This window comes from Mirounga leonina, unplaced genomic scaffold (assembly GCF_011800145.1).
Source record: "Mirounga leonina isolate KUSES-001 unplaced genomic scaffold, KU_Mleo_1.0 Mir_165, whole genome shotgun sequence".
Classification (NCBI taxonomy): Eukaryota; Metazoa; Chordata; class Mammalia; order Carnivora; family Phocidae; genus Mirounga; species Mirounga leonina.
In genome coordinates this window covers 80,190,822-80,217,709 of record NW_023270415.1, presented here as the reverse complement: position 1 = coordinate 80,217,709, position 26,888 = coordinate 80,190,822, and the positions used below count along the sequence as shown (strand labels likewise).

At 55.1% G+C, this 26,888-nt stretch overlaps 1 protein-coding gene across 1 annotated transcript in view; it reads left to right on the top strand.

Annotated features, from left to right (window-relative positions):
- LOC118015431 (maestro heat-like repeat family member 5) overlaps positions 1–26,888 on the top strand; it is a 71,703-nt gene that overhangs the window by 27,141 nt on the left and 17,674 nt on the right. Inside the window, exons 7-19 of the mRNA XM_035012274.1 lie at positions 4,434–4,541; positions 4,835–4,951; positions 5,625–5,744; positions 6,774–6,920; positions 7,579–7,701; positions 8,389–8,468; positions 8,918–9,081; positions 10,573–10,712; positions 12,198–12,302; positions 13,831–13,966; positions 14,267–14,439; positions 18,599–18,748; positions 19,479–19,633. Of these exons, the coding sequence (XP_034868165.1) occupies positions 4,434–4,541; positions 4,835–4,951; positions 5,625–5,744; positions 6,774–6,920; positions 7,579–7,701; positions 8,389–8,468; positions 8,918–9,081; positions 10,573–10,712; positions 12,198–12,302; positions 13,831–13,966; positions 14,267–14,439; positions 18,599–18,748; positions 19,479–19,633 (1,718 nt within the window). The remainder of the gene's footprint in view (positions 1–4,433; positions 4,542–4,834; positions 4,952–5,624; positions 5,745–6,773; positions 6,921–7,578; positions 7,702–8,388; positions 8,469–8,917; positions 9,082–10,572; positions 10,713–12,197; positions 12,303–13,830; positions 13,967–14,266; positions 14,440–18,598; positions 18,749–19,478; positions 19,634–26,888) is intronic.

Genomic DNA, 26,888 nt, shown 5'->3' with positions numbered 1-26,888 from the left:
ATCCTGCCTCAGCTTCCACTTTGGGGCTTCCCACCCCCACCAGCAGATGCATAGCTGACGAAGGTCTGGCACCCCGGGGTAAGAAATCTAAATTCTTCAGAGAACTTTTGAGGACCCTCCCTGGATTTAGGAAATTCTTTAACGATTGCCCTTAGTTTGGCCTTTGACCAAGGAATAAAAGATACTGAGGAAGATCCCTGAGCCTCCAGCAGTTTTATTTTTAAAGGTAACTGTGTCATGGCCTCTGCAGAATCGGGAGAGTGTGAGATCTCGGGTCAAGGAGGAAGGAGCGAGCCCAAGGAGTCACATCAGTCCCAGGGTCTTGTTTTAGGCAGCTCTTATGTCTCTCGTTTTTCATTAGCCTTCTGCATTGAATCTTTGAAGCTTTTCTGGGATCGTGAAGACTTTCAGAAGCTTCCTCATCGCAATTAAGCTAGGTATCCCTTTCTGTTTGTTTAGTCTGGGAAACCTTGTTCTCAAGTCCACTTCTGAACTAAACGATCCTGTCTCATTGGAATCTTCCTCATAATGGCCATTGTAATTTTAGGCTGTTTTTAGTAAGATTTTGCCATTTTTGCAGATATTTATAGCTCTGGGACCATAGTTCTTAGACATAAAATAAGCGGGTGTGGTAGAAAGTGGTGCACTTGACTCTTTGGGGTTTAAGGATCTCATTCTTTTTGTTTTTTCTTCTTCCTTGTTTAGCTAAGCCTTTGGGGGTTTCTCAGAGCCAAACTAATACCTAAGAGAGATATGCTTCGAGGCTGGGGATCGTGCCTGCTCTACCGTGCGCCTCACTATGGGGAAATTTTCTTGAGGTTGACAGGTGACCTAGTGTCCATCTAACCCATTCTGTGACCAACTGACCCTAACACAGGAGTCGGAATTAGGTGGCAAGCGCTCTAATAGTTTTTAAGTACTTGATGGTGCCCACCAATTCTTGAGGCTTTTTGGTTCCGAGAGCCCAGTTAGCAGGAGCCTTTGACTACAAAACAAGACGCACACACACAGCAGCAGTGACCAGGGCCACCAGCAATCCGGCCTGGAAGCGGGGACTTGGGGAAGGACTGAACCGGAAGACCCCAAAACTGAGGTCTGGAGGCTGGACTGGGCTTCCAGGCGAAAGGGGGCTGCAAGTAGGGTGTCAGGGAGACTGGAGCTCAGGGCAAAGAGCAGAGATCAGCGCAGAGAGAGCGGGGCTCAGCGCAGAGGGCGGGGCTCGGCGCAGAGGGCGGGGCTCGTGCAGAGGGGCGGGGCTCAGCGCTGGGGGCGGGGATCGCGCGGAGGCGGCGGGGCTAAGCACAGGGGAGGGGCTCAGTGCAGAGGGGGCGGGGCTCGGCACGGAGGGGGCGGGGCTTGGCGCAGGGGGCGGGGCTCAGAGCCGGCAGCCCTCCAGAGGCCTTGCGCCAAACAGCCTCAAACTGGAGACAGCCCGTGCCAGGCAGAGCAGTTCCCCAGCCAACAACCAGAAGTCCGTCTGTAAGCCTCCACCTGAAGAAGCTGGAGAATGAAAAGCAAGTGGAAGAAACGACGCAGGGGACAGGGAATGATAGAAGTCACAGCAGAGAGCAGTGGACTTCCGACCCGTGCGGCACGACGAAGGCATGGCAGACACATGCTGGGAACACCAGGCACACAGAGCGCGCCTGCAGAATGCCAAGTGTATGGTGTCCTAGAAAACGCAAAACTAGACCGTGGTGATGTCAGTGACAGTTCTGTAGTGATGGAGATTGACTAGGAAGGGGAGTGAGGGAGCTTTGTGGGCTGGTGGAATATGCTCTAGTTCCTGGGAGGGTGAGAGTTGTGTGGGTCTGTATGTTTGTCACAGTGCATCGTGCCCCACGGTAAAGATCTATGCCTTCCATGAAACATGCCTCCATAAAAACATCCAAAACCCAGACACACAGATGGCCGACAGTCCCACGAAAAGATGCTCAACATCACTCACCGGCAGGGAAATGCAAATTGGAACCACAATGAGATGCCACCTCACACCTGTCAGAATGGTGACTACTATCAGAAAGACAAGAAATGACAAGTCTGTTGGCGAGGATGTGCTGAAAAGGGAATTCTCAGGCACTGTTGGTGGGAATGCAAACTGGTGCAGCCCCTCTGGAGAACAGGATGGAGGTTCCTCAAAAAAATAAAGATAGAATTGCCATATGATCCAGGTGTGCTACTACTGGGTATTTATCCAAAGAAAACAAAAACACTAATTTGAAAAGATACACACACCTCTATGTTCACTGCGGCATTATTTACAATAGCCAAGATATGGAAGCAGCCCAAGTGTCCATCCGTAGATGAATGGGTAAAGAGGGTGTAGTATATATACACAATGGAATATTACACAGCCATAAAAAAGAATGAGACCTTGCCACCTACAACGACATGGATGGATGTAGTGGGTATTATGCTGAGTGAAATAAGTGGGTCAGAGAAAGACAAATACCATATGATTTCACTCATATGTGGAATTGAAGAAACAAAACAAATGAACAAACAAACAAACAAACAAAAAACCGGACTCCTGAATACAGAGAACCACCAGAACTCTGGTGGCTGCAGAGGGGAGGGGATTGGAGGGTGGGCGAATCAGGCAAAGGGGGTTAAGAGGTACAAGTTTCCAATTATAAATAAGTCACAGGGATGGAAAGTGCAGCGTGGGGAATACAGTCAGTCATGGTCACGACGCTGTGTGGTGACCGCACTCACCGTGGGGAGCTCTGAGTGACGTACAGAAATGTTGAATCACTATGTTGCGCACCCGACACTAATGTCACGCTGTGTTTTAACTACACTTCAGTAAAGAATATTTAAAACATATGAATATCTCGGCTGCAGAAACAAGACTCACACTAATTCCCATAAATAGTGTCGCATCAGTGTGGGTCAAGCTTTTACCGCCAAGTGAGGCTGCTGCTAAGCCATGCAAGCGTGTTTAGTTTTCTGAGTTTTTGAATCTGGACCTCGGATGAGGAGCAGCAGCATCGGTCCGTGCCACGCTGAACGGAAGTGGACACCAGCTGAGAACCAGGGCTTCCAGGTAGCCCTGGTCCCATGGGGTTCAGCTGACACCTGTCCTGGGGGCGGTGGCTGGCGGGGGTGGGGGGAGGGAGTAGCCATCAGGCCCTGCTGCACCCCAGCATCCTGCAGACACGGGGCAAAACTGGGGCGAACTCCTCCAGACTCTGCCACAAGCCCGGGGCAGTTTCCACCCCCTCCCCCGCCCCAGGGAGCGTCGCCAGAGAGGGCGCCAAAGGTCCCACCTGCAGGGGGCGCTCTAAGCGGGCTTGCGTCCAGGAAGGCTGCTTGTGTTCCAACCTAGGTACCTATTAGTGCTCCTTTAGGATGAATTCCTAGAAATGGAATTGCTTGGGGAAAGGCACACACGCTTTAGACTGTAATCGATGCTACCAAAAAATGTAGACCTTCCCACCAAAGGACACTTCCTGCTGACACGGGGCAGTTTTATATTTTGCCAGTCTTAGGCAGAACGGTACATTGTCTTAATTTCCATTCCTTAAATATGAGCAAGGCTGAGTGTATAGTACGTCTGTCATGCATGTGTGCTTTCGTCCTGTCTAAGTGGATTGTCCCTGGGTCCTTACTGGTTTGTGAAGTGCTCTTTATCACTTATACTAACCCTTGACAATGGGTTGCAGAAAAACCAAAAAACAAGCAAACAAAAACAACTTACTGCATCTTTCAACTTAATTTATGGTGGTTTTGCTGAACAAACTTCTTAAAATATTTATCTTCACATTTATCAGTCATTTCTTCTATAAAGATTTTTGGGTTTGGGATCAAACTTAGGAGGAGTATCTTCACCCCGAAGGACCTTAGGATCAAAATCTTGGACTTGTTGAACTGTGGAATCTGGGAACATAGGGAAATAGAGAAATCTTGTGGTCATCATATGTTAGGGCAAAACTTCTAGGACTTTATATTTAGAAGAGACACTTCATCTGTTCATTTGATCTCTCATTCATTCATTCCAAACAATACTGATCGAGCATCGACTACGTGTCGGGCACTTTGCCAGGTGCCAGGGAGACAGCCTGGAACGGAGGTGACAGACCCTGCTCTCCCAGCACCCACACTTTCTGGCCGGGCTGCCTTCAGCTGACACTGAACATCTGTGATGTCTGAGCCTCTGCCCAGTGCCGGGGACACGGGCAGGCTCCTGGTTTCCAGCGTCTCCTTGAACACCTCCAGGGAGGGGAATCTCAAGGAGTGAGATCCCCACTCCTGGGGGCTATCAAGAAAATCAGAGGGCTGGCCCTGGAGACTCAGGGGAAGCAAAGCAAGAGAATGATGGAGTCAGGGCTCTAAGTGGCAAGGGCGGGCCAGGGCAGGTGGAGGCCTCAGCTCTAGCCCGCAGGGTGGAGGGAGGGAGCGCTCCAGCCCTGCCCACACCCCTCTGCTCACAGATGGCTGTCAAGTCGGTCCAGTTCCTGAACACAGACGTGTGGTCCAAGGCGCTGCTGTTGGCACTCACCAAGCCTGACCAGACACATCAGGAGCAGCCCCCAGAGAAGGTGGACCACACCCTGTCTCCCCACCACGCAGGCCCAGGGGCTCTGTCCATAGGATGCACACCTAAAGCAAGGCCCAGGGCCCTAGAAAGACCCTGGGACCCAAAGGAAACAGGGGAACTTGGAGTTGCACCCCTGAAACTCCACCAGGGAGGGGCCTGATGATCCCAGAGCAGGGTCGTGAGGGTGGCTACAGGAGCCCAGGGAGGCTGGGGGAGCTGGTCAGGGGAGAAGGCTGGCCATCGGGGTGGACAGAAGTGGCTCAGGCCCAGGACAAGAAGCTGAACCTCCCCCAGGCTTTTCTGTTCATCTACTATGGGCTGATCCTTCAAGCTGAGGACAACAGCACCACCGTCAGGACACACGTGAGAACCCTCCTGGACACGTCCCACCAGTGGCCCAAGCAGAGGGAGGTGAGGCCCTGGCCCCCCAGCCCTGCCCAGGGCTGCCTGACCCTGACCTCAGCCTTAGCCTGATCCCTGGTTATACCCTGAGCCTTGATCAGGTCATATAAAGAAATCTGATCCTTTTCACACACTGACCCCTGAACCTGGTCACACTCTGAGCCCTGATCCCTGGTCATACCCTGAGCCCTGACCCTGGTCACCCCCTAACCCCTGAACCCGGTCACACTCTGAGCCCTGATCCCTGGTCATACCCTGAGCCCTGATCCTGGTTATACTCTGAGCCCTGACCCTGATCACACACTAAGCCCTGACCCTCGTCACATTCTGAGCCCATCAAAGCTTGTGTCCTCTCCTTTGTCCCACATCTATTTTCTGGACCCTCATTTCTTCCTCTGGCCCAGGTCTGTTCAGAGCTAGTGGGGGCAGAGGGAGGTAACAGGTCTCCAGGGATTCACCCCTCCCTGCTGCCTCCCACACCATCCACCAGCCCCATAAGAGATGCCTCCCCAGGGTTGGGCTCAGAGTTGCATGTCCTAAAGAGCATGGGGATGGGAGGCAGATGCCCTGTGACCCTGGACAAGTCCGTTCCCTTTCTGGGCCTCAATTCCACACCCCCAGGTGAGAGTCCAGGCCTGGTTCTGTGACCCGCATCGGTGACCCCACTCCCCTGCGCCTGTAGGGTATCGCGCTCACCATAGGGCTGGCCGCAGTGCGCCACCTGGACCACGTCTGGGCTGTCCTGGAGCAGTTTGGCCGGAGCATGCCCATTAGATGGAGCCTCCACAGCTTCTGCCTGAAGGTTCTGGCCCTTGGGTTGTTGGGGGCCTCAGCAAGGGGCTGGAACATCAGGACTCCCACCCTCCATGAAGGTCTGGGCCTCCAAGAGGGTCTCCTGGGAGAGTTAGGGGCATAGGCTTTGCAGCAAGCATCCTGGCCTCCAGTCCCACCCGCAGTGTGCCCCTCATGCCTCAGTTTCTCTTCCTGAATAACAATCCCCACCCCCAGGCCGTTGGGATGGAAACAGGCCATGGCTTTGACGAGCCTGGCAGGTACTCAGGTGACAGCTCTCTCAGGGGCTGGCTGTGGCAGTGGCTGTGTTTATTAATGGGTCTCTGGCCACGTGCCCCGCCTGAAACGACAGACAAGAGCCTGTGCCCCTGCTGATGGACGGCCTGTCGTCCCCGGATCGTCCCCGGATCACTCCAGCGGGCAGACGCAGGACTGCACGAGGGAGCCCTCTAGGACAAGCGGGGCACAGCCGGCAAGTCAGCCCAGCAAAGGGCTGGCCGCCGCCTCGGGGGCCCACAGCCGGCAGGTGGCAGCGCAGGGACGGGGACCCACATCTCAAACCCTCAGAGCGGGCCTGGTCCCTGATGGGCAGTGGAGCCATGTGGTCCTCAGGTGGCATCTGAGGGGTGTCTTGGATGCCCCCCACCCCCACTCTCTGGGTCTCCCTCGGATCTGAAGGAGTGCCCCATTCCCATCTCTCTAGGTTGAGGCATGGCCCTGCCAGGCCCCCAGTAGCCCAAGGGGGGAAGCAGGGGGGAGAAGGGCCCCAGGCTCCCGGGGCGGGGGCTACCACAAGGCAGGGAAGGTGAGGGGCTAGGACTCTGGCCAGCTCTGAGTAACCCCACAGGCCCATTCCAACCCCCCAGAGAGACAAGTTCATCTTCCCTATTTTCCTACTGAGGTAAACTGAGTCTTGCCACCACTCAGGACACCGTGCCTGCAGTACCGTGCTAGAGTCCAGAGTACTTCCTGTCACCGCTCCCCCAGGGGAGGGGTCAGGAGGGCCCTGACACTCCATATCTGCCCCCACTGTGGTCAGAATTCAGAGGACCTGCAATGGAAGTGGGCCAGCAGCACCATCCTCCTCGCCTACGGTCAGATGGCGGTCAGGGCCAAGGCGCACATCCTCCCGTGGGTGGACAACATCTTGTCTCGGATGGTCTTCTATTTCCACTATAGCTCCTGGGTACGCTCCCCGGGGCCACCCCCCTGGAGCGCAGCCTCATCACACCCCAGGCCCTACCAGGACCTGGGGCAGAGAATTCTAAGACCTTCCAAGGCCTTAGAGCCCTCCTCCCCACTTCTGCCCCACTCTGGAGTCAGGAAGAGCCAGGCCTGGCCTCCCTGTTGCCCCACCTACTCACCCCATCATCCCCCCTACAGCCACAGGGCTTCCATGATGACCCCAGGCCCTCATTCTCCGCGGTTTGCACTTTGGGGCATTGGAAGGCCAGGAAACTCCCCACCCCACCCCGGGGACGACATTCCCCTTCCTCTATACTCTGTACCTGGGGCATCCACCCAAGGGAGCCACGAGGGCCAGGCAGCCCTGTGATGCCACCACCTACCCCAGATCTTTGGGCTCTGAGGTGCCACACATCAAGGGAGAAGCCAGATACTGGGCTTCTTACAACACTCTCCTGATGTTGAAATGTTGTCAACATATTCACAATTTAAACAAAACCACACAGGCTCCCCCCCACCAAAGCCCCACATATGTGGCCCCAGACGAGGTCTCTGCTGTACCCCCTCAGCAATGCCCTGAGGCACATGTGACTGTGGCTCTCTCCTGCCCTTCCTGTGCCCCCCCTGCACCCCCCTCCCACGGCCTGACCCCATCCCAGGACAAGACCCTGAAGGAGAGCTTCCTCACCGCTGTCCTCATGCTGGTGGAGGCCATCAGCCACAATGAGGGGGCCCACAGCTACGAGTTCTCCCAGATCTCTGAGCTCCTCGAGTGTCTGATGGTGAGTCAAGGCCCTGGGGCAGAGAGAGGGCCTCACGGGACCCGTAACATCCACTAGAGGCAGGTGGGGAAGTTGGATTTCTGGGGTGTGGCTAAGCCCCTCATAGGCTCTGGCAGCTGGGAGCACATCCATGCCCCCCACTTCTCTTGGCTCTTCAGTGACCCTGAGCTGGCCAGGGATGTCCACCTCACAGCTCATGTAGCTGAGGCCCAGAAAGCCAGCACCATCCGCTCTGCTAATACTCTGCCCTAGCTCAGACCACGGCTCACTAGAGATGTGGGGCTCACAGAACCCCAGAGTAGTGGAGGAAGCACTCAAGTGATGGACAGTCAGAACCGTAATAATAAAATAACAATTTACTGAGCTCCTCCTGACTCAGACACCACGCTCTGCACCCCCTGCAGGTGCAACAACGCTATGTTATTTGTGAACCACAAGGCTTGGAGCGGTTTGGGGACATGCTCAAGGTCACGCAGCCAGTATGCGGGAAGCCATGACCTGGGCCCTTCTAAAGGCTGTGATCTAGTTCAGGTCACGGAGGCCCCCACGGGTTGGGGGAGAAGCTGGAGCACAATCCTGTGGGTCGCGGGAGTGCCAGGCACCGAGGTCTTCAGGCAGGACGACACGGGGTATCAGAAGTGGGGTAGGCCCAGGCTGAATGACTCAGGTTCACCTGGGGATCTGCAGGTGTTGGTGGAGAAGGAACCCCAGGACACGCTGTGCACGTCAACTCGCCAGCAGACCATTCACATCGTGTCCCGCCTCTGGTAGGCTCCCCAGCCCCACACAGGGCCTTACCCTGCTGCAGGCCCGTAACAGGCCCTCAGTAAACTGTGGTCACTGCTATTAACTCACACCTCAAAGAACAAAAATTTGTCATCATTTGTCAAAACCAAGCCGCTGAAGTTCCCAGTGGTGTAACCAGGGCTGGGGTGAGACCAGTGTGTCCAGTAAAGGGGAGCCCGGGGTACAGGGCTTGTGAAGTGACTACTCCCAAGCAGGCCACGCTGGAGTCCCGCACACGCACTCGTGGACTCACCCGCCCAGGAGGCCCTGCAGGCCCGGGAGGCAGAAGTGTTCCCTTGAGTCTCTGGTCAAGAGCAGAACTGCGGGAGGGGCTGCAGCTCAGGGCTCGCTGACTGTCTATTCCGGCAGGTGGCCCTTTGCCGTCACCAGCCCCCACACCCCTCCCTCACTGCCCTCTATCTCCAAACAGTAAGCTGCGGCCGCCCCTGGACTTGGAGAGGAAGTCACGGATTCTGTCCGTCTGCCTCCACAGCGTGTTGGCCCTGCCACAGCTAGACGTCCTGGAGAAACACACCTGTCTCTTTCTAGAACCGCCCAACGTACAGGTGCGAAGCTGGCGCATGGTGCCCTTCAGTGAGAGGGGCCCAGCTCAGCCCGCTGCTGCTCGTGGCTTGGGAGGGGATGTGGGCTAGACAGCCAGGGCCCTTGACCCCTATGGACAGGGCAGGGAGACCCTGGGCACGTTTCTTAACCGCTCTGAGCCTCTATTTGCCCACCTGGGACATGGGGGTGATAACTGTGGAGCTGATGGTGCATGAAGCTCGGGATGAAAGTAGACACTGGTGTCCCGTGTCTGTGCAGAGGGTGCTCTGTGAACAGGAGTGTGAGTGGCCTTTGTCCCTGCCGGCCCTGAGAGCAGCCCTGGGCTCAGTCGCACCTGCGAAGCTGCTTAAACTAGTCACACCCACCCAGGCCCCAGCCGGCCCACCCTTGGCTGGGCCAGATACCAGCCCCCTCCGGGGATCTGTTAATAAAAGCCTCTGCTGCAGGGGGCACGTACCCATCTCCCCAGAGCACCACCAGCCCCTGACGCCTAAGTGTTCACTGTGAAGGGCACAGGGCTAGAGTTAACTGAGCATCTGCTGTGTGCCAGGTCCCGTGTATATGTTCGCTCACCCTCCCAGCAGCTCTCGTCCGGAGGGTGAGGAAACCAGCTCAGAGAAATGGAGCTGTCTGGTGGCAGAGTCAGGGTCGAACTCCACCCCTGCCCCTTGGGCCCTGATCTTCACACCACACCCCTAGGCTGGGTCCAGACTGGAATGGGGCAGATAAGCACTTCGGGTGGGGGGTGAGAGTGCAAAGGGTCCCCTGGGCCCAGGGCAACACCACAGCAGCACCCCCCGGAAGGCTGGCGCCTGCCCGCACCCCCACCCCGCAGGAGTCCAGAGCGCCCCCATTACCAGATGACAACATCATGGCTGGCTCACCTAGGGAGCTTAGCCTGGTGCCAGACACCAGGCTGGGGCTCCTGTTCATTCCCGTTCAGTGTGCACCCCGGCAGGTGGGGCTGGCTTCACGCGCGGGTCTCAGGTGACCAAGGTAGACACAGAGAGCTGAAGCGAGGTCCCCAGGGCACCCAGGGAGTTGACGGCCAGTGCCCCGGGCTTTGCTCCAACACACTCTGACAGGGAGGTGGGCTGGGTACTTTCTATGGCCCCCTCCCTCCCTGAGCATGCCTGGGGAGCCAAGCAGCAAAGATTGGGGGTCTCACGTGAGACCCGATAGTCAGGACCAGCTGCATAATTTGCCACAACTAATGCATAATGAAAATGCCGGGCCCTTGTTCAAAGCTGATGAAGAATTTCAAGATGGGAGGGACCACAAAGCATTAAACCAAGTAGATCCTTCTGGGCACCAGGTCTTCGGCAGGCTGCAGGCCGGAGAAGGCAGCCCTGCTGGCAGTGAACTTCCCTTGGCCGCTGAGAAACCTGTGACCTTGGGCAGGTCTGACCCAGACTGCCCCCTGCCCAGTTCTGGCCTTGGGAATGTGCACGAATGGGTGCTGCTCTCACTGAGAGACCAGGGCACTCAGACCCTGCGACAGGCCTTGGCACTCCGTCGCAGCTGGGGCTCGGCGGCTGCCTGACCTGCTCCGCATCCCTGCACAGACCCTCTACAACAAGACCTCGGAGGCCCTGGACCAGATGCTGCAGAGCTTCATCATACAGAACCCCACGGCCGACGAGCTGCACTTCTTGCTGTCGGTGAGAGCCAGCTGCCCCACAGTGCGGGGGTGGGGGAGGCCCAGGAGGGCGGACGATGGACAAAGGAAGATGGCCCAGAGGAGGCAGGGCCTGAACTTGGGGTGGGGAGTGGTCCAGGAACACAGAGGCTTGAGGGCTGTCCATCTTCAGGGATTGCAGTGGCTTGGGACAACTGGAGGGTGGTATAGCAGGTGCGCATGGTGGTAAGTGGGCCCTGAGCACCACACTTCAAGGAAACGGATGAGGACACAGGCCCTGACCCTGGCTGGGACCTGCCCTCCCTCCCAGAGAACTCACTCTGCAGCCATGTCTCCAGCTGTGAGGAGGGGCTCACAACCCGACACCCCCACTCTCTCACTGCCCTCCAGGGCTCTCACCTTGATAGGAGGGAGACCAGTCAACAGGCAGGGACAGTCCAGGGGCAGGGGAGGAACCAGAGAGGGGACACTGGCTCTGCTGGGAGGGTCGGAGGTCAGGGCCAGTGGAGGTCACTCGATGGAGAAAGGAAGGGAAGGGCAGAGCGGGCAGAGGGTGTGGCAGGGTCAAAGGTGAGACGCCTGGTGAGCACAGGGGCCAGAATGGAGAGAGCTCTGCGCGGCCAGAGCATGGGGAGGGTGCTAAGGTGGGGGCCAGGTGGGCTAGGGTTGGGTCAGGTCAGCAGGACCAGACCCTGTCCAGCCTAGAGGCCTTGTGGGGGTGAGGGGGGCCGCTGAAGCAGGTGCACAGATGGAAGTCGAGGTGTGAGCCTGGCTGGGGGGAGATACCTGCATTTTCACTCACTCATTCCCACTGGGAATGTTGGTGACAAACCACAGCAGGGCCGGGGGTGGCTGCGTCTGCCACCAGCGGAAGTCACAGATGTGGTCATAGGACATTGCTGGGCCCCAGAATCTGCAAATACCGTTTACTGCTTCCGCCTTCAGAATCACTAAATGTAATCATCTATCGCTTTAACGAAGAGGCTCGAGTTGGGCTTAAAACTGTTCAATATAACTGTTTCGGTATGTGTTGGTATCCCTTTGTAATTTCGTGCGTTTATGTTGTGCACAGAAAAGCACTACTTTGAAAAGGGGTGCATGGCGCCAAGGGGGTTAAAAGCCAGGAGCCTCGAAGGGCTTTGAGCAGGGAATCCCTCCTCCTCCTCCAGAGCCGGGTTGCCAGGAGCACAGGATCAGCCCAGGCAGTGCGAAGGGACGCGGAGGGCAGGACAGGGGGCGTGGTGGACGCCCAGGGGGTGGGGCCTGAGTCGACGGTGGGCGGAGCCTGAGCTGGGGCTGCCGTCTGGAGCCGCGGAGACCAGAAGACCGCTCCCACCACCTCTCAGGAGATGGCAAGGCGGAGCCTTGATTGCCCGCGGACCGGCCACGGGGGCGGGGCCTGAGCCAAGCCCGGCGCGCGGCGCGGACGTCCGGGTGGCCCAGGGGAACTGGCCCGAGCAGGGGTGCGCGGCTGCAGCACCCCCTCCCCGCCCCTGCCCACCCGCAGCACCTGTACCTCTGGCTGGCGTCGGAGAAGGCACACGAGCGGCAGCGGGCTGTGCACAGCTGCATGGCCCTTCTCAGGTTCCTGAGCCACAACCCCTACCTGGATGTGAGTATCCAGCCCTCTGGCCCCACAGCCCCTCTGCTGCCCCAGCCAAGCCGTCCTCCTCCTGGAGCCTGACAGGCTCGTGGGGCTCAAGGCCCCCTGGACCTCTGCCCCCAGGACGGGTGGATCCCTGAGTGCCCTACAGCACGGCCATGTAATCCCCCTTTTTACACGCAAGGGAACAGGCTGGGGGCGGAGGTTGGGGCCCCCTGCTCAAGTCCTCCCCGCTGGGCTCTGAACCCAGGTGCATGGACCCCTGACCCAGGAGGCTGGGCTCCTGTCAACGCTCCTTGAAGCTTTGGGCAGGTTCTTCCACGTCCTGAGCTTCCCTTTTACACGCAAGGGAACAGGCTGGGGGCGGAGGTTGGGGCCCCCTGCTCAAGTCCTCCCCGCTGGGCTCTGAACCCAGATGCATGGACCCCTGACCCAGGAGGCTGGGCTCCTGTCAACGCTCCTTGAAGCTTTGGGCAGGTTCTTCCACGCCCTGAGCCTCAGTTTCTCGCCCATGAAAAGGGAGGAAATGAGTCCTCCTCAGAGGGATACACTGGGAATCAGATGAGGTGCTACCTGCCCCAGTCCAGGGTCAGCGGTGACCGCAGGAACACCTCCATCCATCACGACCCTGCATGCGTCCTGACCCCCAGCGTGTCAGGCTTCGCAGCCTAACTGCCGTCTGTCGCTATAACCCTTGGGTTGAGTGAATGTCAGCACGTTCAGGGAGTGAGCGCTTCTGCATTTATCCACCAAAATCAGCACTCATTCCTTGGGGAGACTTACGGGGCCATGAGAAAATTGGCTTCTCTGCCTGATGCCCGGCAGGTGCAAGCCTTTCTAAGGGAGGCGGACAGGCAGGGGTGGTGCTCTGCCAAGGGAGAGCTCCCTGCACAGACTCCTCCGGCATTCCCAGGGCGAGGAAGACCCCTCTAGAGGGGCTCAAAGGGCCTGCAATTTACTCAAAATCAATTTCCACAATACAGGACCAGGCTTGCCATCAGGCAGCGAGGCATTCACCTGGGGCGCAAAATTTACCAGGCTCCAGAACATTCCGCAGTCAAGATAAATACTGTAATGTAATGTTTTAAAACAATCCACTCAGCAAATGGTCACCGGCCGGCTGCCTATTGTTGTAAATAAAGTTTTACTGAAACCACGACTAGGGTCAGGGCCCGGGGAGTGAGGCAAGATGAGGTAAGGTCATGGAAGTGCAGGGACGGACCATCTTTATTTACAGTTTTGAAACTGTGTTCATCAGGAATTGTTACCTTCAGTTTGATTTTTCTAAATACTGCGTTAAAATATAATTTCTCTTGATTATTGAGTCTTGGGCAACCCCTCACGTTTTGCCCAGTGTGCCCTGGGATGCTGACTGTAGTGTCGGGCAGGGTGGGCAGAGCCTGGGCCTGGGGTCCTGAGAGCTGAGTCGCAGCCCTGCCACAGAGTCGGAGGATTTCTGATGCGGCCTTGCTGCTGTGATTGCACAGCAGGCCAGAGATTTGCGGTGGGGTCACTGGTTCCCATATTCTCACCACAGCCAAAAGAGGACTTCAGGCGGATTGGGCAGCTGGTGGGCATGCTGGGGATTTTGTGCCAGGACCCGGACAGGGCCACCCAGCAGTCCAGCCTGGAAGGGGTAGGCCACCTCTACCAGCTCCTGATACGCCAGAGAGGTGAGCCCCCGAGGGCCACCACAGCAGGCCCACTGCCACCCCAACCACAGCCTCAGCTGAAACCACGCCCACATCCCCGAACGCACCCCACCCCAGATCTTCCCTTAAACCCACCTCTAACCCCAGCCACAGCCCTGTAATGTCCCCCTGCCCCAGACCCCCTCAGACTCCCGTCCCCAGATGGGCATAGGCCTGACCCTGACTACCAATGACCCTGCCCTGACTCTTGCCTGTCCCATCCTAGACCCCAAGCCCACTTTTGCCCTGCCCTCACCCTTACCCACTCCCACCCCTGGCCAGCGAGGAAAACTCCAAAGGTGGAGGTGCAGGCCCCCGAGCAGCTTTCCCAGGCCAACGTGGATGGGGCTCCCGTCTGGAGCAGTGGAGACCAGAAGACAGCTCCCACCACCTCTCAGGAGATGGCATTCCCGAAGGATGGCATCCTCCAGCTTGGCAGCTCCCAAGTCATCAAGGTCAAAGCCCTTAGAACGGAGGGCAGGTCCGGGTGGGGAGGCATGGCCATGCTCTGCTCTGACCCCCACCGCCATCCCCGCTGACAGGGCTTCCAGCTGTCGGTGTGGCCTGGCTGGACCCAGGGGGTCAGAGCCTGGGCCAGGTGTGAGTATTAAGGCCAAGGCTGGGATTTCACCTGTTTGGTAATTAACTGAGAATGTTTGGAGAAGTCCCTGGCCCTTGGCATGGGACTGAGATGTTGGAGGAAGGGAAACTGTAGGGAGGGGCCAGGGACAGACCCTGAGGTCAGCAGCCTAGACTTGAGTCCCAGCTCTGTCCCTCCTGGCTGTGTGACCTAGACAAGCCCCTTCTCCTCTCTGAGCCTCTGTCTTCCTCTGTAAAATGGGTAGAGTGGTGCTGTGAAGTCCTGGCCAGCATGAGCACCCAGTAAATGGTGCTTTCAGGATGCTCCCATGGTAGGTGTTCTCTGAGGCACCATACGACGTCCTGGCCTTTGAGTCTGCTTTTTTGCAGGATGAGCACTCTGCGGAAATATCCCCACATGCCTCATTTTCCCAGGGGCTTCTCTTATCCTCTGAAAGCCAGACCCTCCTCCTGTGAAGGCAGAGCTTGTCTTCTCTTGCACTGTCATCTGGCTGACCTCAGGCAGCTCCTCCTTGGTCAGCCGCCTGGGGGAGCCCAGCAGTCCCCAATGTCCCTTCTGTCACCCCAGTGAGATCCTGTAACTTTGTGACATTCTGTGTTTTCTTTTTTTTTTTTTTAAGATTTTATTTATTTATTCATGAGAGACAGAGAGAGAGAGGCAGAGGGAGAAGCAGGCTCCCAAGGAGCAGAGAGCCCGATGCGGGACTCGATCCCAGGACCCTGGGATCATGACCTGAGCTGAAGGCAGACGCTTAACCATCTGAGGCACCCAGGCGCCCCATTCTGTGTTTTCTTGTGTTGACTTGTGTTCTCTTCTGAACATGAATGAGTCTGGGGTGCAGAGTGTAGGCTGGATGCTGGTGTTGGCAGGACAAGCCATGTTTCATGGAGCCTCATGTTCTGAGTGGTCAGTTCATGATGTCTCTGACATGGTGACTTTGTTGCCCAGTCTTGGTGTTGAGCGCATGGCTAATGAAGACCCCTGTACATGGTATGCTTGTCAGTGTCCCACTGTTAGACTTTGAGCCCTCCGGGCCAGAAGCAGGGTCCTGCCAGGGCCCCGTGCAGGGCCTGGTGGTAGAGCCACCCATTAAGTTAAACCAGACTGAACCAAATGAGGAAGCAGTGGTTGCACACGGCTAGTGAGTGCCCCAGCAAGTTCTGAATCCAGTCCCGGCTGACTCCAATGTTCTCTGCACTGTGTTCTCTGCAAGTGCACTGGGCTCTCAGTGCTGCAGTCAATTAGGGGTTAAGTATGGACAGTCTAAAGCCCAGGGGCCAATACATCAAGTCTCCAGTCCCAGAATGGGTAAGCCTAATTTATGCCAAAGAACCTGGGCAGGGAGCAGAGGTGGGGCAGGGCAGGAGGGTTCCCTGGCTAGCAGCTCAGAGGGAGCCAGTGGTGAAGGGGCCCCAGGGCTTTAGATTTTCCATACTAAACACTTAGGCTTCTCAGTCTTGAGAAGCCTTCTGTATCCTGCCCTGTCCCGGCACACAGGGAGTGGGTGTTCAGCTCTGGCTCTCTCTCCTTAGGCAAGACACAGTGACGGACAGGAGCAGAGAGGAGAGAGGATGGGAGGGTCTGCTGATCAAGTGATGGTGGATTGGGAAGGTTTGGAATGGAGACCTGACCTGGATTCTGTCCCCAACTCTGTCCTTGATGCCTTCTGTGATCTTGGCTACACTACACCTTCATCACCATCATCACCATCATCACCTCCACCACCATCATTATTGCCATCACTGCCATCACCTCCACCACCATCACCATCATCCCCACCATCCCATCATCACCATCACTCCCATCATCACCACCAGAGATCACCATCACTGCCATCATCACCATTATCAACCACCACCACCATCATCACCGCCATCACCATCATCATCATCACCACTATCATCACCATTAGCAACCACCACCACCACCATCACTATCATCACCACCATCATCATAACCATCATCATCACCATCACCATCATCATCACCACCATCACCACCATCACCTCCACCATCATCATCACCATTACCACCACCACCATCATCACCATCATCATCACCACCATCACCACTATCACCATCATCATCACCATCATCATCACCATCACCACCACCATCATCATCATCATCACCACCATCACCATCATCACTGCCATCACCTCCACCATCACCATCATCACCATCACACCACCACCATCACCATCACCACCACCACCATCACCATCACCATCATCACCACCATCATCACCATCATCATCATCACCATCATCACCGCCATCACCTCCACCACCATCACCATCACCACCACCACCATCATCACCATCGTCATCATCATCACCACCATCACCATCATCACCACAATCACCTCCACCACCATCACCATCATCACCACCATCATCACCATCATTATCATCACCACCATCACCATCATCACCGCCATCACCTCCACCACCACCACCACCACCATCTCTACCATTACTGCCACCTCCATTTCACATTTATTCATGCCCTGGGTTAAAGTAAGACATCTCCCAGGTATTTACCAATCTTGAGATTGCAGTATTCTGGGATTTTGAGAATCTAACCACCATTCCAAGTTACATTTCTTCACAAACATTCTCAATGCTAGACCTTTAACCAAAATTCAACATTTCAGAAAACAATTTTAAATGTAATCTTCTAACAAATGTTCTAACCAGATTTATAGCAGCTTAATATTCTTTTCTTAAAGTTGTGAACTACAAATATTCCTCTAAAATCACTTTGAATACTCTAAATAACAACTAATCCTAATATTCTCACAAACATTTTACCAAAATTTTAGAATAATTATTCTAATAAATATTCAAACATTATTTAATACTTATTTTTATATCTAATATAGGTAGACTAACAGACTGTCAAATATTTCAACAAATATCCTAACATGCAAAGAAACGTGTTACCCCCCCTAATGTCCTTGCAGACCTTATACTTTTCTATCAGGTGCCCCATCACCAGCCTTCTGTCTTCCTCTGATTATCAGATGCTCCGAGTCAGAGCCTCCCAATAGAACTTTCCGGGAGGATGGAAATGTCTCTATCTGAACTACCAAGGGAGCCACTGGCTATATGTGGCTACCGGGCACTTGTAATGTGTCTAGTGCTCCTGAGGAACTGAGGTTTTAAATTCTACTTAATTAAGTTTACGTACAAATAGCTACGTGTGGCTGGTGGCTACCATAGTGGGCAACAATGCTCTAAGTCTTTCCAGAAGGTTCTACCTGGGCAGCCCCAGGCTGGCCCAGCCCTCCCTCTCAGAGACTGTGGTCAGTGGCTATGGAGCAGGGGTCCCACCCACCATGTTGCATTTCCCCAAGCCCCTCTTCATTCCCCCCGAGTGGCTCATGATCTGGACCTAGAACTGCTCCTGGGAGAACGTGGGCAGAAAGCAGTTGGGCTTTTGAGGAAGCCCTACCATGGGACATGAGCCCTGGGCTCTCGACCCAGCCTCTGCGGTGGTGAGGGTGCCCATGCCCCTCTCTGGGTCTGGGGATTGGTCCAGGTGACCTTGAAGACCCTTCACAGCTCTGAAGCTCTTGATTAAAATGCTATAAGGAGGACTAGGGCCTGGCATGGGGAGCACCCAGCTGGGCAGAGGCTAACACATGGGGAAGCCCATGAGGTGAGGACAGGGCAGAGGAGAGGAGGAAAGGAGGCTGGCTGGGCCAGGCAGGTCCCAGGACAAACACTGGGGTCTGAGTGAGGAAGGGAGCCGGGCCTCTGCCCCACGATGGGCATCACGCTCTCCCTTCCTGAACCTGGGCCGTGGTTGGCTCAGAGAGATGCGCAGGCAGCCAACCTGCAAAATGGGCTACACGTGTGGGGTTCCGGAGGAGAGGAGCTCAGACGTCTGGACATGCTCGGAGACCTGGGCAGCCTGAAGCCAAGGAGAAGGGAAGAGAGCTGGCAGGAGGCGGGCACCTGGGTACAAGTGGCCCACAGTGACAGCTGCCCCCTCTCCTGCTGCTACAGGAGGTCATGAAGCATCTCACGATGGTAGAGCTGACCGACGTCATCTGGACAACCATTGACGGCCTGGGCTCCACCAGCCCCTTCCGCGTTCAGGCAGCCGCCGACATGCTGCTCATCACCATCAAGGAGCATGGGTCCAGCCTGGAGACTGTGAGGGGCTGGGGCACCCGCTGAGGGTGGGCCAGGACAGGTCTGGGGGCAGAGGGACAGACGCCCGGCAGTCAGCACCCTGGGGCTTGGGCCTGACGCAGGACACACAGACCCCACCCTGACAGGTTCCACGGAATGAATGAAAGGCCCAAGCAGGTGTCCTGGGGTCCCGAGTGGTGTTTGCAGCGTCATGGGGCACATGGGCATGGATGGCACCGCTGTTCCAGGCTCTGGGGTAGGACAAAGGGCAGGAGAAGGCACAGACCCTCCTGGAAGTTCTCAGTCTGGCGGAAGGGACAGACACAGATTAGGACTGGACAGCATAGGAGATGCAAAGGCAACGAAGTGCCCCCAGTGGGGTGGGGGTGCCCCCCAGAAACAGGATGATGGATGCCAAGTCCTGCAGGTAAGGAAGCCCCAGGTGGGTGACACTGGGCCTGGGCAGTGACCGGAAGTGGTTGGGGAGAGGCCTTCCAGGCCCCCAGGACAGCCTGTGCCAAAGTGGTGTGCTCGGGAGACGTGAGGTGGGTGTGTCTGAGCCTTCCAGGGACCGGGCAGTGTCTGGACGCAGGCTGAGGGCCTCCCATGCCACACGGAAAGTGGTGGGGCCTCTCTCCCCTCAGCCTGGGACTCCAGGATGGAGAAGTGCCTCCCTCAGACTTCGCTGGGCGGGGCCTGGCCTCCCCTCTCAGACCAACCCTCTCCCCCCTAATTCTGCCTCCCTACACAGGTGGCCAACCTGGGCCGGGCCATCCACTTGCAGCTCTGCTCTGTCCGCATCCCCCAAGCCAAAGAAAATGCTCTGCACGCCATCACCCTGCTAGCCCGGAACCACACACAGGAGTTGGTGGCCACCTTCCTGGACTTCTCCATACCCCTGGACAGGTGCCCGGCCCCACCCTCCCTCACTGCCCCCACTGCCCACCCTCCAGCCTCCCCCAGGCAGGGGGTGGGGCCTCCACCTCCAGCTCTGCCCTCCTGCCTGCCCCCTCCCAGCCCACAGGGAGCCCCACAGGTCTGGGCCCAGGGAGGGAGCCCACGTCCCCGTTCATTTATTGCACATCTCCTGAGGCAGGCTCTGGGGAGGCACGGCTCACCATTCATTCTACCCCCACCCCAGCCTCAATCACCTGTCACCTCATGGGGAAAGTGCCCAGGACCTGGGGTGCGCCTGGCAAGACCCCAGCCAACATCAAAGTCTTGCCATCCTTCCTGATCCTCCAAGGACCTCTCCTTCCTCCCCCACCCCCAGTGGTCACCACACTCCTCTCAGGTGGGGCTGGCTTTCTCATGAAACCCTCAGACCCCCGAGTCCGGAGCTGGGCTAGGGTCCTCTGCCTCCCCCAAATCTCAGCTCTGAACCCCAGGTGCTCCGTCTATAACCCCAGCTACACATCCACCATGCATCTGCACTGCGTCATCCCTAGGTCCTTACAGATGTCGCTCCCAATCACAGACACCGTCTCACTCACACCCGCTGTCTGAATCTTGGGGTTTTCCTTCAGCCCCACTTCTCAATGCCTGGATCTCCTCTCTCCCAGCAATCCTGTCCTCCATCCTGCCTCAGCCGCCCACTCCCACGGTCATCCTCTTGGCTTGGACACCTCCAATCTGGAGCATTTCTCTCCACCCTCCCCACCACCCCTCACAGCTTACCTCCGCCGGTACCCCCATGAGGGTACCTGCCCTCCACAGCCTCCAGTCCACCAGCCACTCACCTTCTCAGCACCCCTCACCCATCCTCACCCCCTCCTTACCAGCATTAGTTACTCCCTGGACATACCCAAGCCCCTTATCCCCTCTGTCACACTCAGCCGGCAAAACCTCCCTCAGTTAAAGCTCCCCATTTTGAATTCCCAGCCACACACCTCTCTGCCTCCACCCTGCCCCTCCCTCTGCCGCCAACCTTCCTCCCATCCCACTGAGAAATCAGAAGCTCCCAGAAGAGAACTCCCACAAGCTCCCGGCACCCGAGACTCATTTCCAGAAAGATTTCTGATTTCCATGTGCAAGGGTCCTTGTGTTTCTATAATTTCCAGTTTTTTTGCATTGGGATCAGAGAATGCCATTGTAATGTTTCTGCCTTATTGGGATTTGCTGCCCTTTTGAACAACTGTCGTGAATGTTCTACGGGCACTTGGGAAGAGGGTGTATCTTCTTCATCAGGTGGTGTTGTATGTATATCCACGGATGCGCCTGATGGACTGTGGTCGTCACTGATTTCACTGATGTCCCCTCTGTTCTGTCTCGTACTGAGAACGGCACGTTGAAGTCATTACTAACGCGTTTCTGTCCACCGACCCTTCCGTGTCCTGCAGTTTTTACGTCATACGTGATTGTCATGTTTTTTTGTGCAAACATATACCTTCCTTAGGAATCACTATCCCATAGTTGTGTGCATGTTTCGTGGACTCTATTACTTCCCTTTTCTACGGGTTGTGTATTCTTTGATCCTTAATGTTTTTAATTAAAGAAGAAGTGTATTTTTGCAGTGGTTGTCATGCTAATGCTCCTGGCCTCTTTTAATGTCCTCCGTCCCTTGTTTTGTTGTTGAAGCTTTCGATGTGCATCCTCTGCCGGAGGCTTCTAGTCCTCTCTGCGCTGACCAGACCCACCTCTGACAGACGGCTCCTGAGGGGCTCCTGTGTGCTTGAAGGACAACTTGGCTGGACATAAAATCCTTGGTTCACACTTGCTTTTATTGAGTATTTTTCAAATGCTGCTCAATTGTCGCCTTGCTTTGTTATTGAAAAGTCTAATGATCATGATTGATTTTTTTGCCTTTGTCAAGATGTTTGCCTTTGTAAGAGGTCCTTCTTCCCGGATGCCTTGGACGGTGTTTGCTCACCTTTGAAATTGAACAGTTTTATTAAGAGATGTCTCAGAGTTGATCATTCTGTGTTCATTCTCCCAGGGACCTGGTAGATCCTTTGAAGATGTAGATGTAGGCCTTCTGTTGTTGTTGTTTCTGGAAAGTTCTCTGGTGATAGCTTGAAACATTCGTTCTGTTCCCCGGCTGCACTTGTCCTTCTGAACTGCTAGGAATTCCAGTGCTGTTCCTGCCCGTCCTCGACCTCCAGTACTTTCTGATCCTTTTCACGCCTTTTGTGGTTGGGTTTCTGCTTTTCCTCAATGCCCCTTAGCTTACATCTTATCATCCCTCTTGGGCACCTTGCATTTTTTTCCACTTCTGAGATAAGTTTGTCCTTTCTTCCACCTCTTTCCTGAACTCAGTCAACCCTCTTTTCCTTTCTTTATGGAGGTTTTTTTTTTTTATTTTTTGAAGTTATAATTCAAGGTGGCTTTACCTGTCTCTGGGAGCTCATTGGAGTCTGAGGAGCATCGTCCGGAGTGCTCTCGGCACAGTGACTGCTTTGGAGGGGAGCAGTTCCTCTTTGGTTGTGCACGGATTATTTTTTCTGTTTTGTTTTTTGGGGGGTGTTTTTGCAATAACTCAGTGGATCTGTTAATTTTGTTCCTGTTCCTATCAAACGCTGTTGGCATGTTTTATAGGATTTCAAGTTCAATGGCACCCTCTTCTGTTAGTAGAGCGAAGTCCAGAGGATTTAGTAGATTCTTTTTCTTGGTGGCAGGTGAAAAGGTCGTGTGTCCTCCAGTTGGGGGGTTGTTTTTTGGGGGGTTTTGGTTCTTTTTTCTCTCGCAGGGCCTTCCATTTTCCTCTTTCCCATTGTCCCTGTCACCACCCAATCCCCAAGGCCCCTGGTTCTTTTTCCCCTGTTTCTCTCCCCAGAGCTGTGCATCTTGGAGGCCGCCCTTCCGATTGGACCAGCTCATCAGCCCCTTTCTCGTGGTCAGTGCTCTTTTTTTCTCCTTTTTCCCTCTTGTCGGACTGGGGATGGACTTCATCTTCCTGGAGGTGAGTGGTTCGACTCTGAGCCCTGTTTCTGGCTCCCGTGCCCTGTGCCTTGCTGTCTCTTCTGCCTCATCTGTCCCAGAGCCCCGGGTGGGTGGCGACGGGCGTTTCTCTTGTTTGTTTACAGTGATGTCGAAGTTTGGGCATCCTCTGAGGTCACAGTCTCTGTGCAATTTTATTTTTCCCTCCCTCTTGCTCTGTGTGGTTTTTCAAGGAACCTTGAAGGGTGAGGACCCTGGAGGCCACCTTGTCTTCAGCTGCCCGGAAGTCTGTAGCTCACCTCGGTCTGCATTGCCGTTTATACCTTATTTCCTCCATCCTAAGAAGCACATTTTTCCTAGGTGGGAATGCATTTTACATCGAGGGTACCTTACCCCTGGATTTATGTGGGCTTCTCAGTCACCCAGGGACACTGTTGGCCTGGGACCATGCCAGATTTAAAAGTCTGTGCCTGAGGGTTTCTTTGAGCCACACTGGTGGTGTGAATTCAGACCCCAAAACAGGTTTTGTGATTCGGACTCTCGGGAGAAGGCCCTCCTTCCATCTAGTGCTCCGACTGAGGCCGGCAGGGTTCCTGGCTTTTTCTTTCTGCAGGTGGGTGGGTTGGTTCTTATCGTCCTTACACGGAACACAGGGCCCTTGGGGTCCCACCTCTGTGATGGGGGTAGCTTCCCACCTGGGATAAGTTTTATTTCTTAGAAGCACCTAAAACAATGCGACATGCCCTAACACTGTGAACAGAATTGGGTAGCAGGTACCCTGCCGATAATCTTTTATGTTATGTGGCTTTTTCCCCTCAACAATATGTGTTTACGATTCATTCCAATATGTTACATATAGCTGGAGTTCATTCCTTCTTGTTGCCGTTTAGTATCTCGTGAATGCCGATCATCCTTTCTGCCACAGACGCACATTTGGGTTGTCCCCGGCCTGGGTCTGTGACTAACGCGCCCTGACATGCTCCCACACGTCTTCATGCGCATCAGCGCTCCGTCTCCACCGCGGTGTGTTCAGCACGCAAACATCGGCGCCATAAAGCTCTGCACATACCCAACTTTTTTTTTTTACTTTATTTTTTTATTTTTTTTATTCTTATGTTAATCCCTATACATTACATCATTAGTTTTATTTTTTTTTTTTTGCCATCATTAGTTTTAGATGAAGTGTTCCATGATTCATTGTTTGTGCATAACACCCAGTGCTCCATGCAGAATGTGCCCTCCTCAATACCCACCACCAGGCTAACCCATCCTCCCACCCCCCTCCCCTCTAGAACCCTCAGTTTGTTTTTCAGAGTCCATCGTCTCTCATGGTTCGTCCACCCCTCCAATTTCCCCCGCTTCATTCTTCCCCTCCCGCTACCTTCCTCTTCTTTTTTTTTTTTCTTAACATATATTGCATTATTTGTTTCAGAGGTAGAGATCAGAGATTCAACAGTCTTGCACAATTCACACTGCTCACCATAGCACATACCCTCCCCAGTGTCTATCACCCAGTCACCCCATCCCTCCTACCCTACCCCCCACTCCAGCAACCCTCAGTTTGTTTCCTGCGATTAAAAATTCCTCATATCAGTGAGGTCACATGATACATGTCTTTCTCTGTTTGACTTATTTCGCTCAGCATAACACCCTCCAGTTCCATCCACATCATTGCAAATGGCAAGATCTCATTCCTTTTGATGGCTGCATAATATTCCGTTGTATATACATACCACATCTTCTTTATCCATTCATCTGTTGATGGACATCTTGGCTCTTTCCACAGTTTGGCTATTGTGGACATTGCTGCTATAAACATCAGGGTGCACGTACCCTTTCGGATCCCTACTTTTGTATCTTTGGGGTAAATACCCAGTATGCACGTACCCAACTTTAACAGACACATTGAATCGTTTTCCAAAGTGCTCATGTCACCTCACACTCCCACCGGGGATATTTTTGAGAGCTTCTGTTGCTCCACGTTTCATCCGCACTTGGCCCCGACTTTCTAGCCACTCATCAAAATGTTAGCAACCCAGTGGTATGGGTCGCATTGCGACATTCATTTGCACGTTCCTAATGAAATAATGGAGCGGAACATTTGGCCATCAGAACATTGGAGTATCTTCCTTGGTGATCTCTTCGTCAAGGATCGGATCCATCCTTCCACTGGGTTGTCCCCCTTTTTCTTATCCATTCCCAGGAATCCTTTATGTAACCTGGACACAAGGCCTTTGTTGATGGTGTGAAAAGCATCTCCTTGCACTCTGCAGCTTGTCTTTTCGCTGCCTGAATGTGCATTTTGATGAAAAGGAGTTCCAGGTTCAGTCCTTCCCACACATGATCTTACAAAAGTTCCGGCGATTGCCTTTCAAGCTCAGGTCTCCAGCCGTCCCATGAAGTCGGACTCCAGTTCTGTGTAGCCACCAGCATCCTTCAGGGACAAGCCCGCTCCGTGCCTACAGCTCGCAGTGCTACCTGCCTCCCAGCCAAGTGCCCGTGGGCAGGGGTCTGTGTCTGGGTTCAGCAGTGCTCCGCTCGCCGGTCCCCGTGCTGACACCCACGGTCCTAATTCCTGTAGCATCATACACGTTCTCTGCACCTGATACAGAACGGCCTCCCAGCTCCTCCTGCCTCAACACCTGCCCCGCTGCTCTGGGCCCTTCGCATTTTGCATTTCTAAATGGTCTTACACTTGGCTTGCCAAGTTTTCTTTCTTTTTCTCCCGTGTTTCTCTTTTACCCGTTGACGGCGACTTTGTTGGGTCAGCCCTCAGCTGCACACCCCTGGCGGGTCACGCTGTCCATCATCACTGTATGCGTGGCCTGCCTGCCTTTGATTCTTACAGCACTGGCTCCTTTTAGTCGATGAATACACGCCGGCGAGGCCTCCGCCCGCAGAAAGCTGGGATCTCGGTCGTGACCTTATGGACAGGGCTGAGCACCCCCAGTCTCCAGCCACCGGCTCACCCCCCACCAAGGCTCATCACCCTCTTCATTTCTTTTTCACTTCATTGCAGCTAAACATATTCCTAAAAATATTCTCTTGTGGTTTTTGCAATTGTATTGAAGAGTATGGTGTTGTGTGTCGTCTTTGGAGACTTCTTTCCTCTGGCCCGATATTAACACAGATTTTCAGATGCGGGTTGTCTGTCGTAACATAAATCCAGCAGCACCGGGTTTTCTTTCCTTAATCATGTGTCACGTGTCTCTTCCCAGCCCTTTTTTCTTAATTAATAGTCGTTCTTTTTTGGAGCAGTTTTATGTTTATAGAAGTAAGTCCCCACCGGTGTCGTCCTCTGCTAGCACCCTGCGTGGGGCGGTGTGTTTGCTCCAGCCCGAGGGCGGTACTGACGCATCATCATTAACGGAAGCCCACGGCTGGACAGGGCTCGCCCCTGGTGCTGTGCGTCCTGTGGGCTTGGACAGTGTGCAGTGTGTCCACCACTCGCACGTCCTACAGAGTAGCGTCACTGCCGGAACAACCTTCGGTCCCCCCGGACCCTCGCAACCACCGATCTTCTACTGTCTCCGTGGTTTTGCCTTTTCCAGAAGGTCATGGATTTGGAACTGTACAGCGTGGAGCCTTTCGGACGGGCTTCTAGTCCTCAGCAATATGCATTTCAGGTTCCTCCATGTCTTTTCCTGGCTCTCCTCCCACCTCCCAGCTGCCCCTGCTCCGCCTCCTGCCAGTCCCTCCTGTCCCCCCGTCTCTCAGCACGGGGCCACGGGGCTCGGTGCCACGGGGCTCAGTCCCCAGAGCTCCCCTCACTCACACTCCCCTTCCTGGTGGCCGCCTCTAACCCTGTGGGCTAAATATATCACCTATACAGACACCCCCCGAAAGTTCACCCCTGCCAGACGGCAGCACGTGGGTGTCCAGGAGGCATTCCACGCTGGACACTCCCGGACCACGCCGCTGGCTGTCCCCGAAACCTGTCCTCTTGCGGGCTTCCCCATGCTGATGTCATCTGCCCAGCTTCTCGAACCAGAGTTCCTGGGGCCACCTGGACTGTCCTGTCCACACCCAGGCCCATCCTCAAGGGGTCCTGCAGCTCTACCCACGCCCCTCCCCCACCCCCTCCAGCCCGTCAGGACGTCGCCGGCTCACACAGAGTCCCTGGCCGTGTCCACCCCTCCCTCCCAGCAGCCGGAGTGAGGCTTTAGAGAGAAGTCGGACCACGTCTCTCCCTCGCTGCAGACCCTCAGCGGCCCCACCTCATCAAAGTCAAGGCAAAACCTTCCCAGTAGCCAACAAGGTCGTGTGGCCTGGCCCCACGTACCAG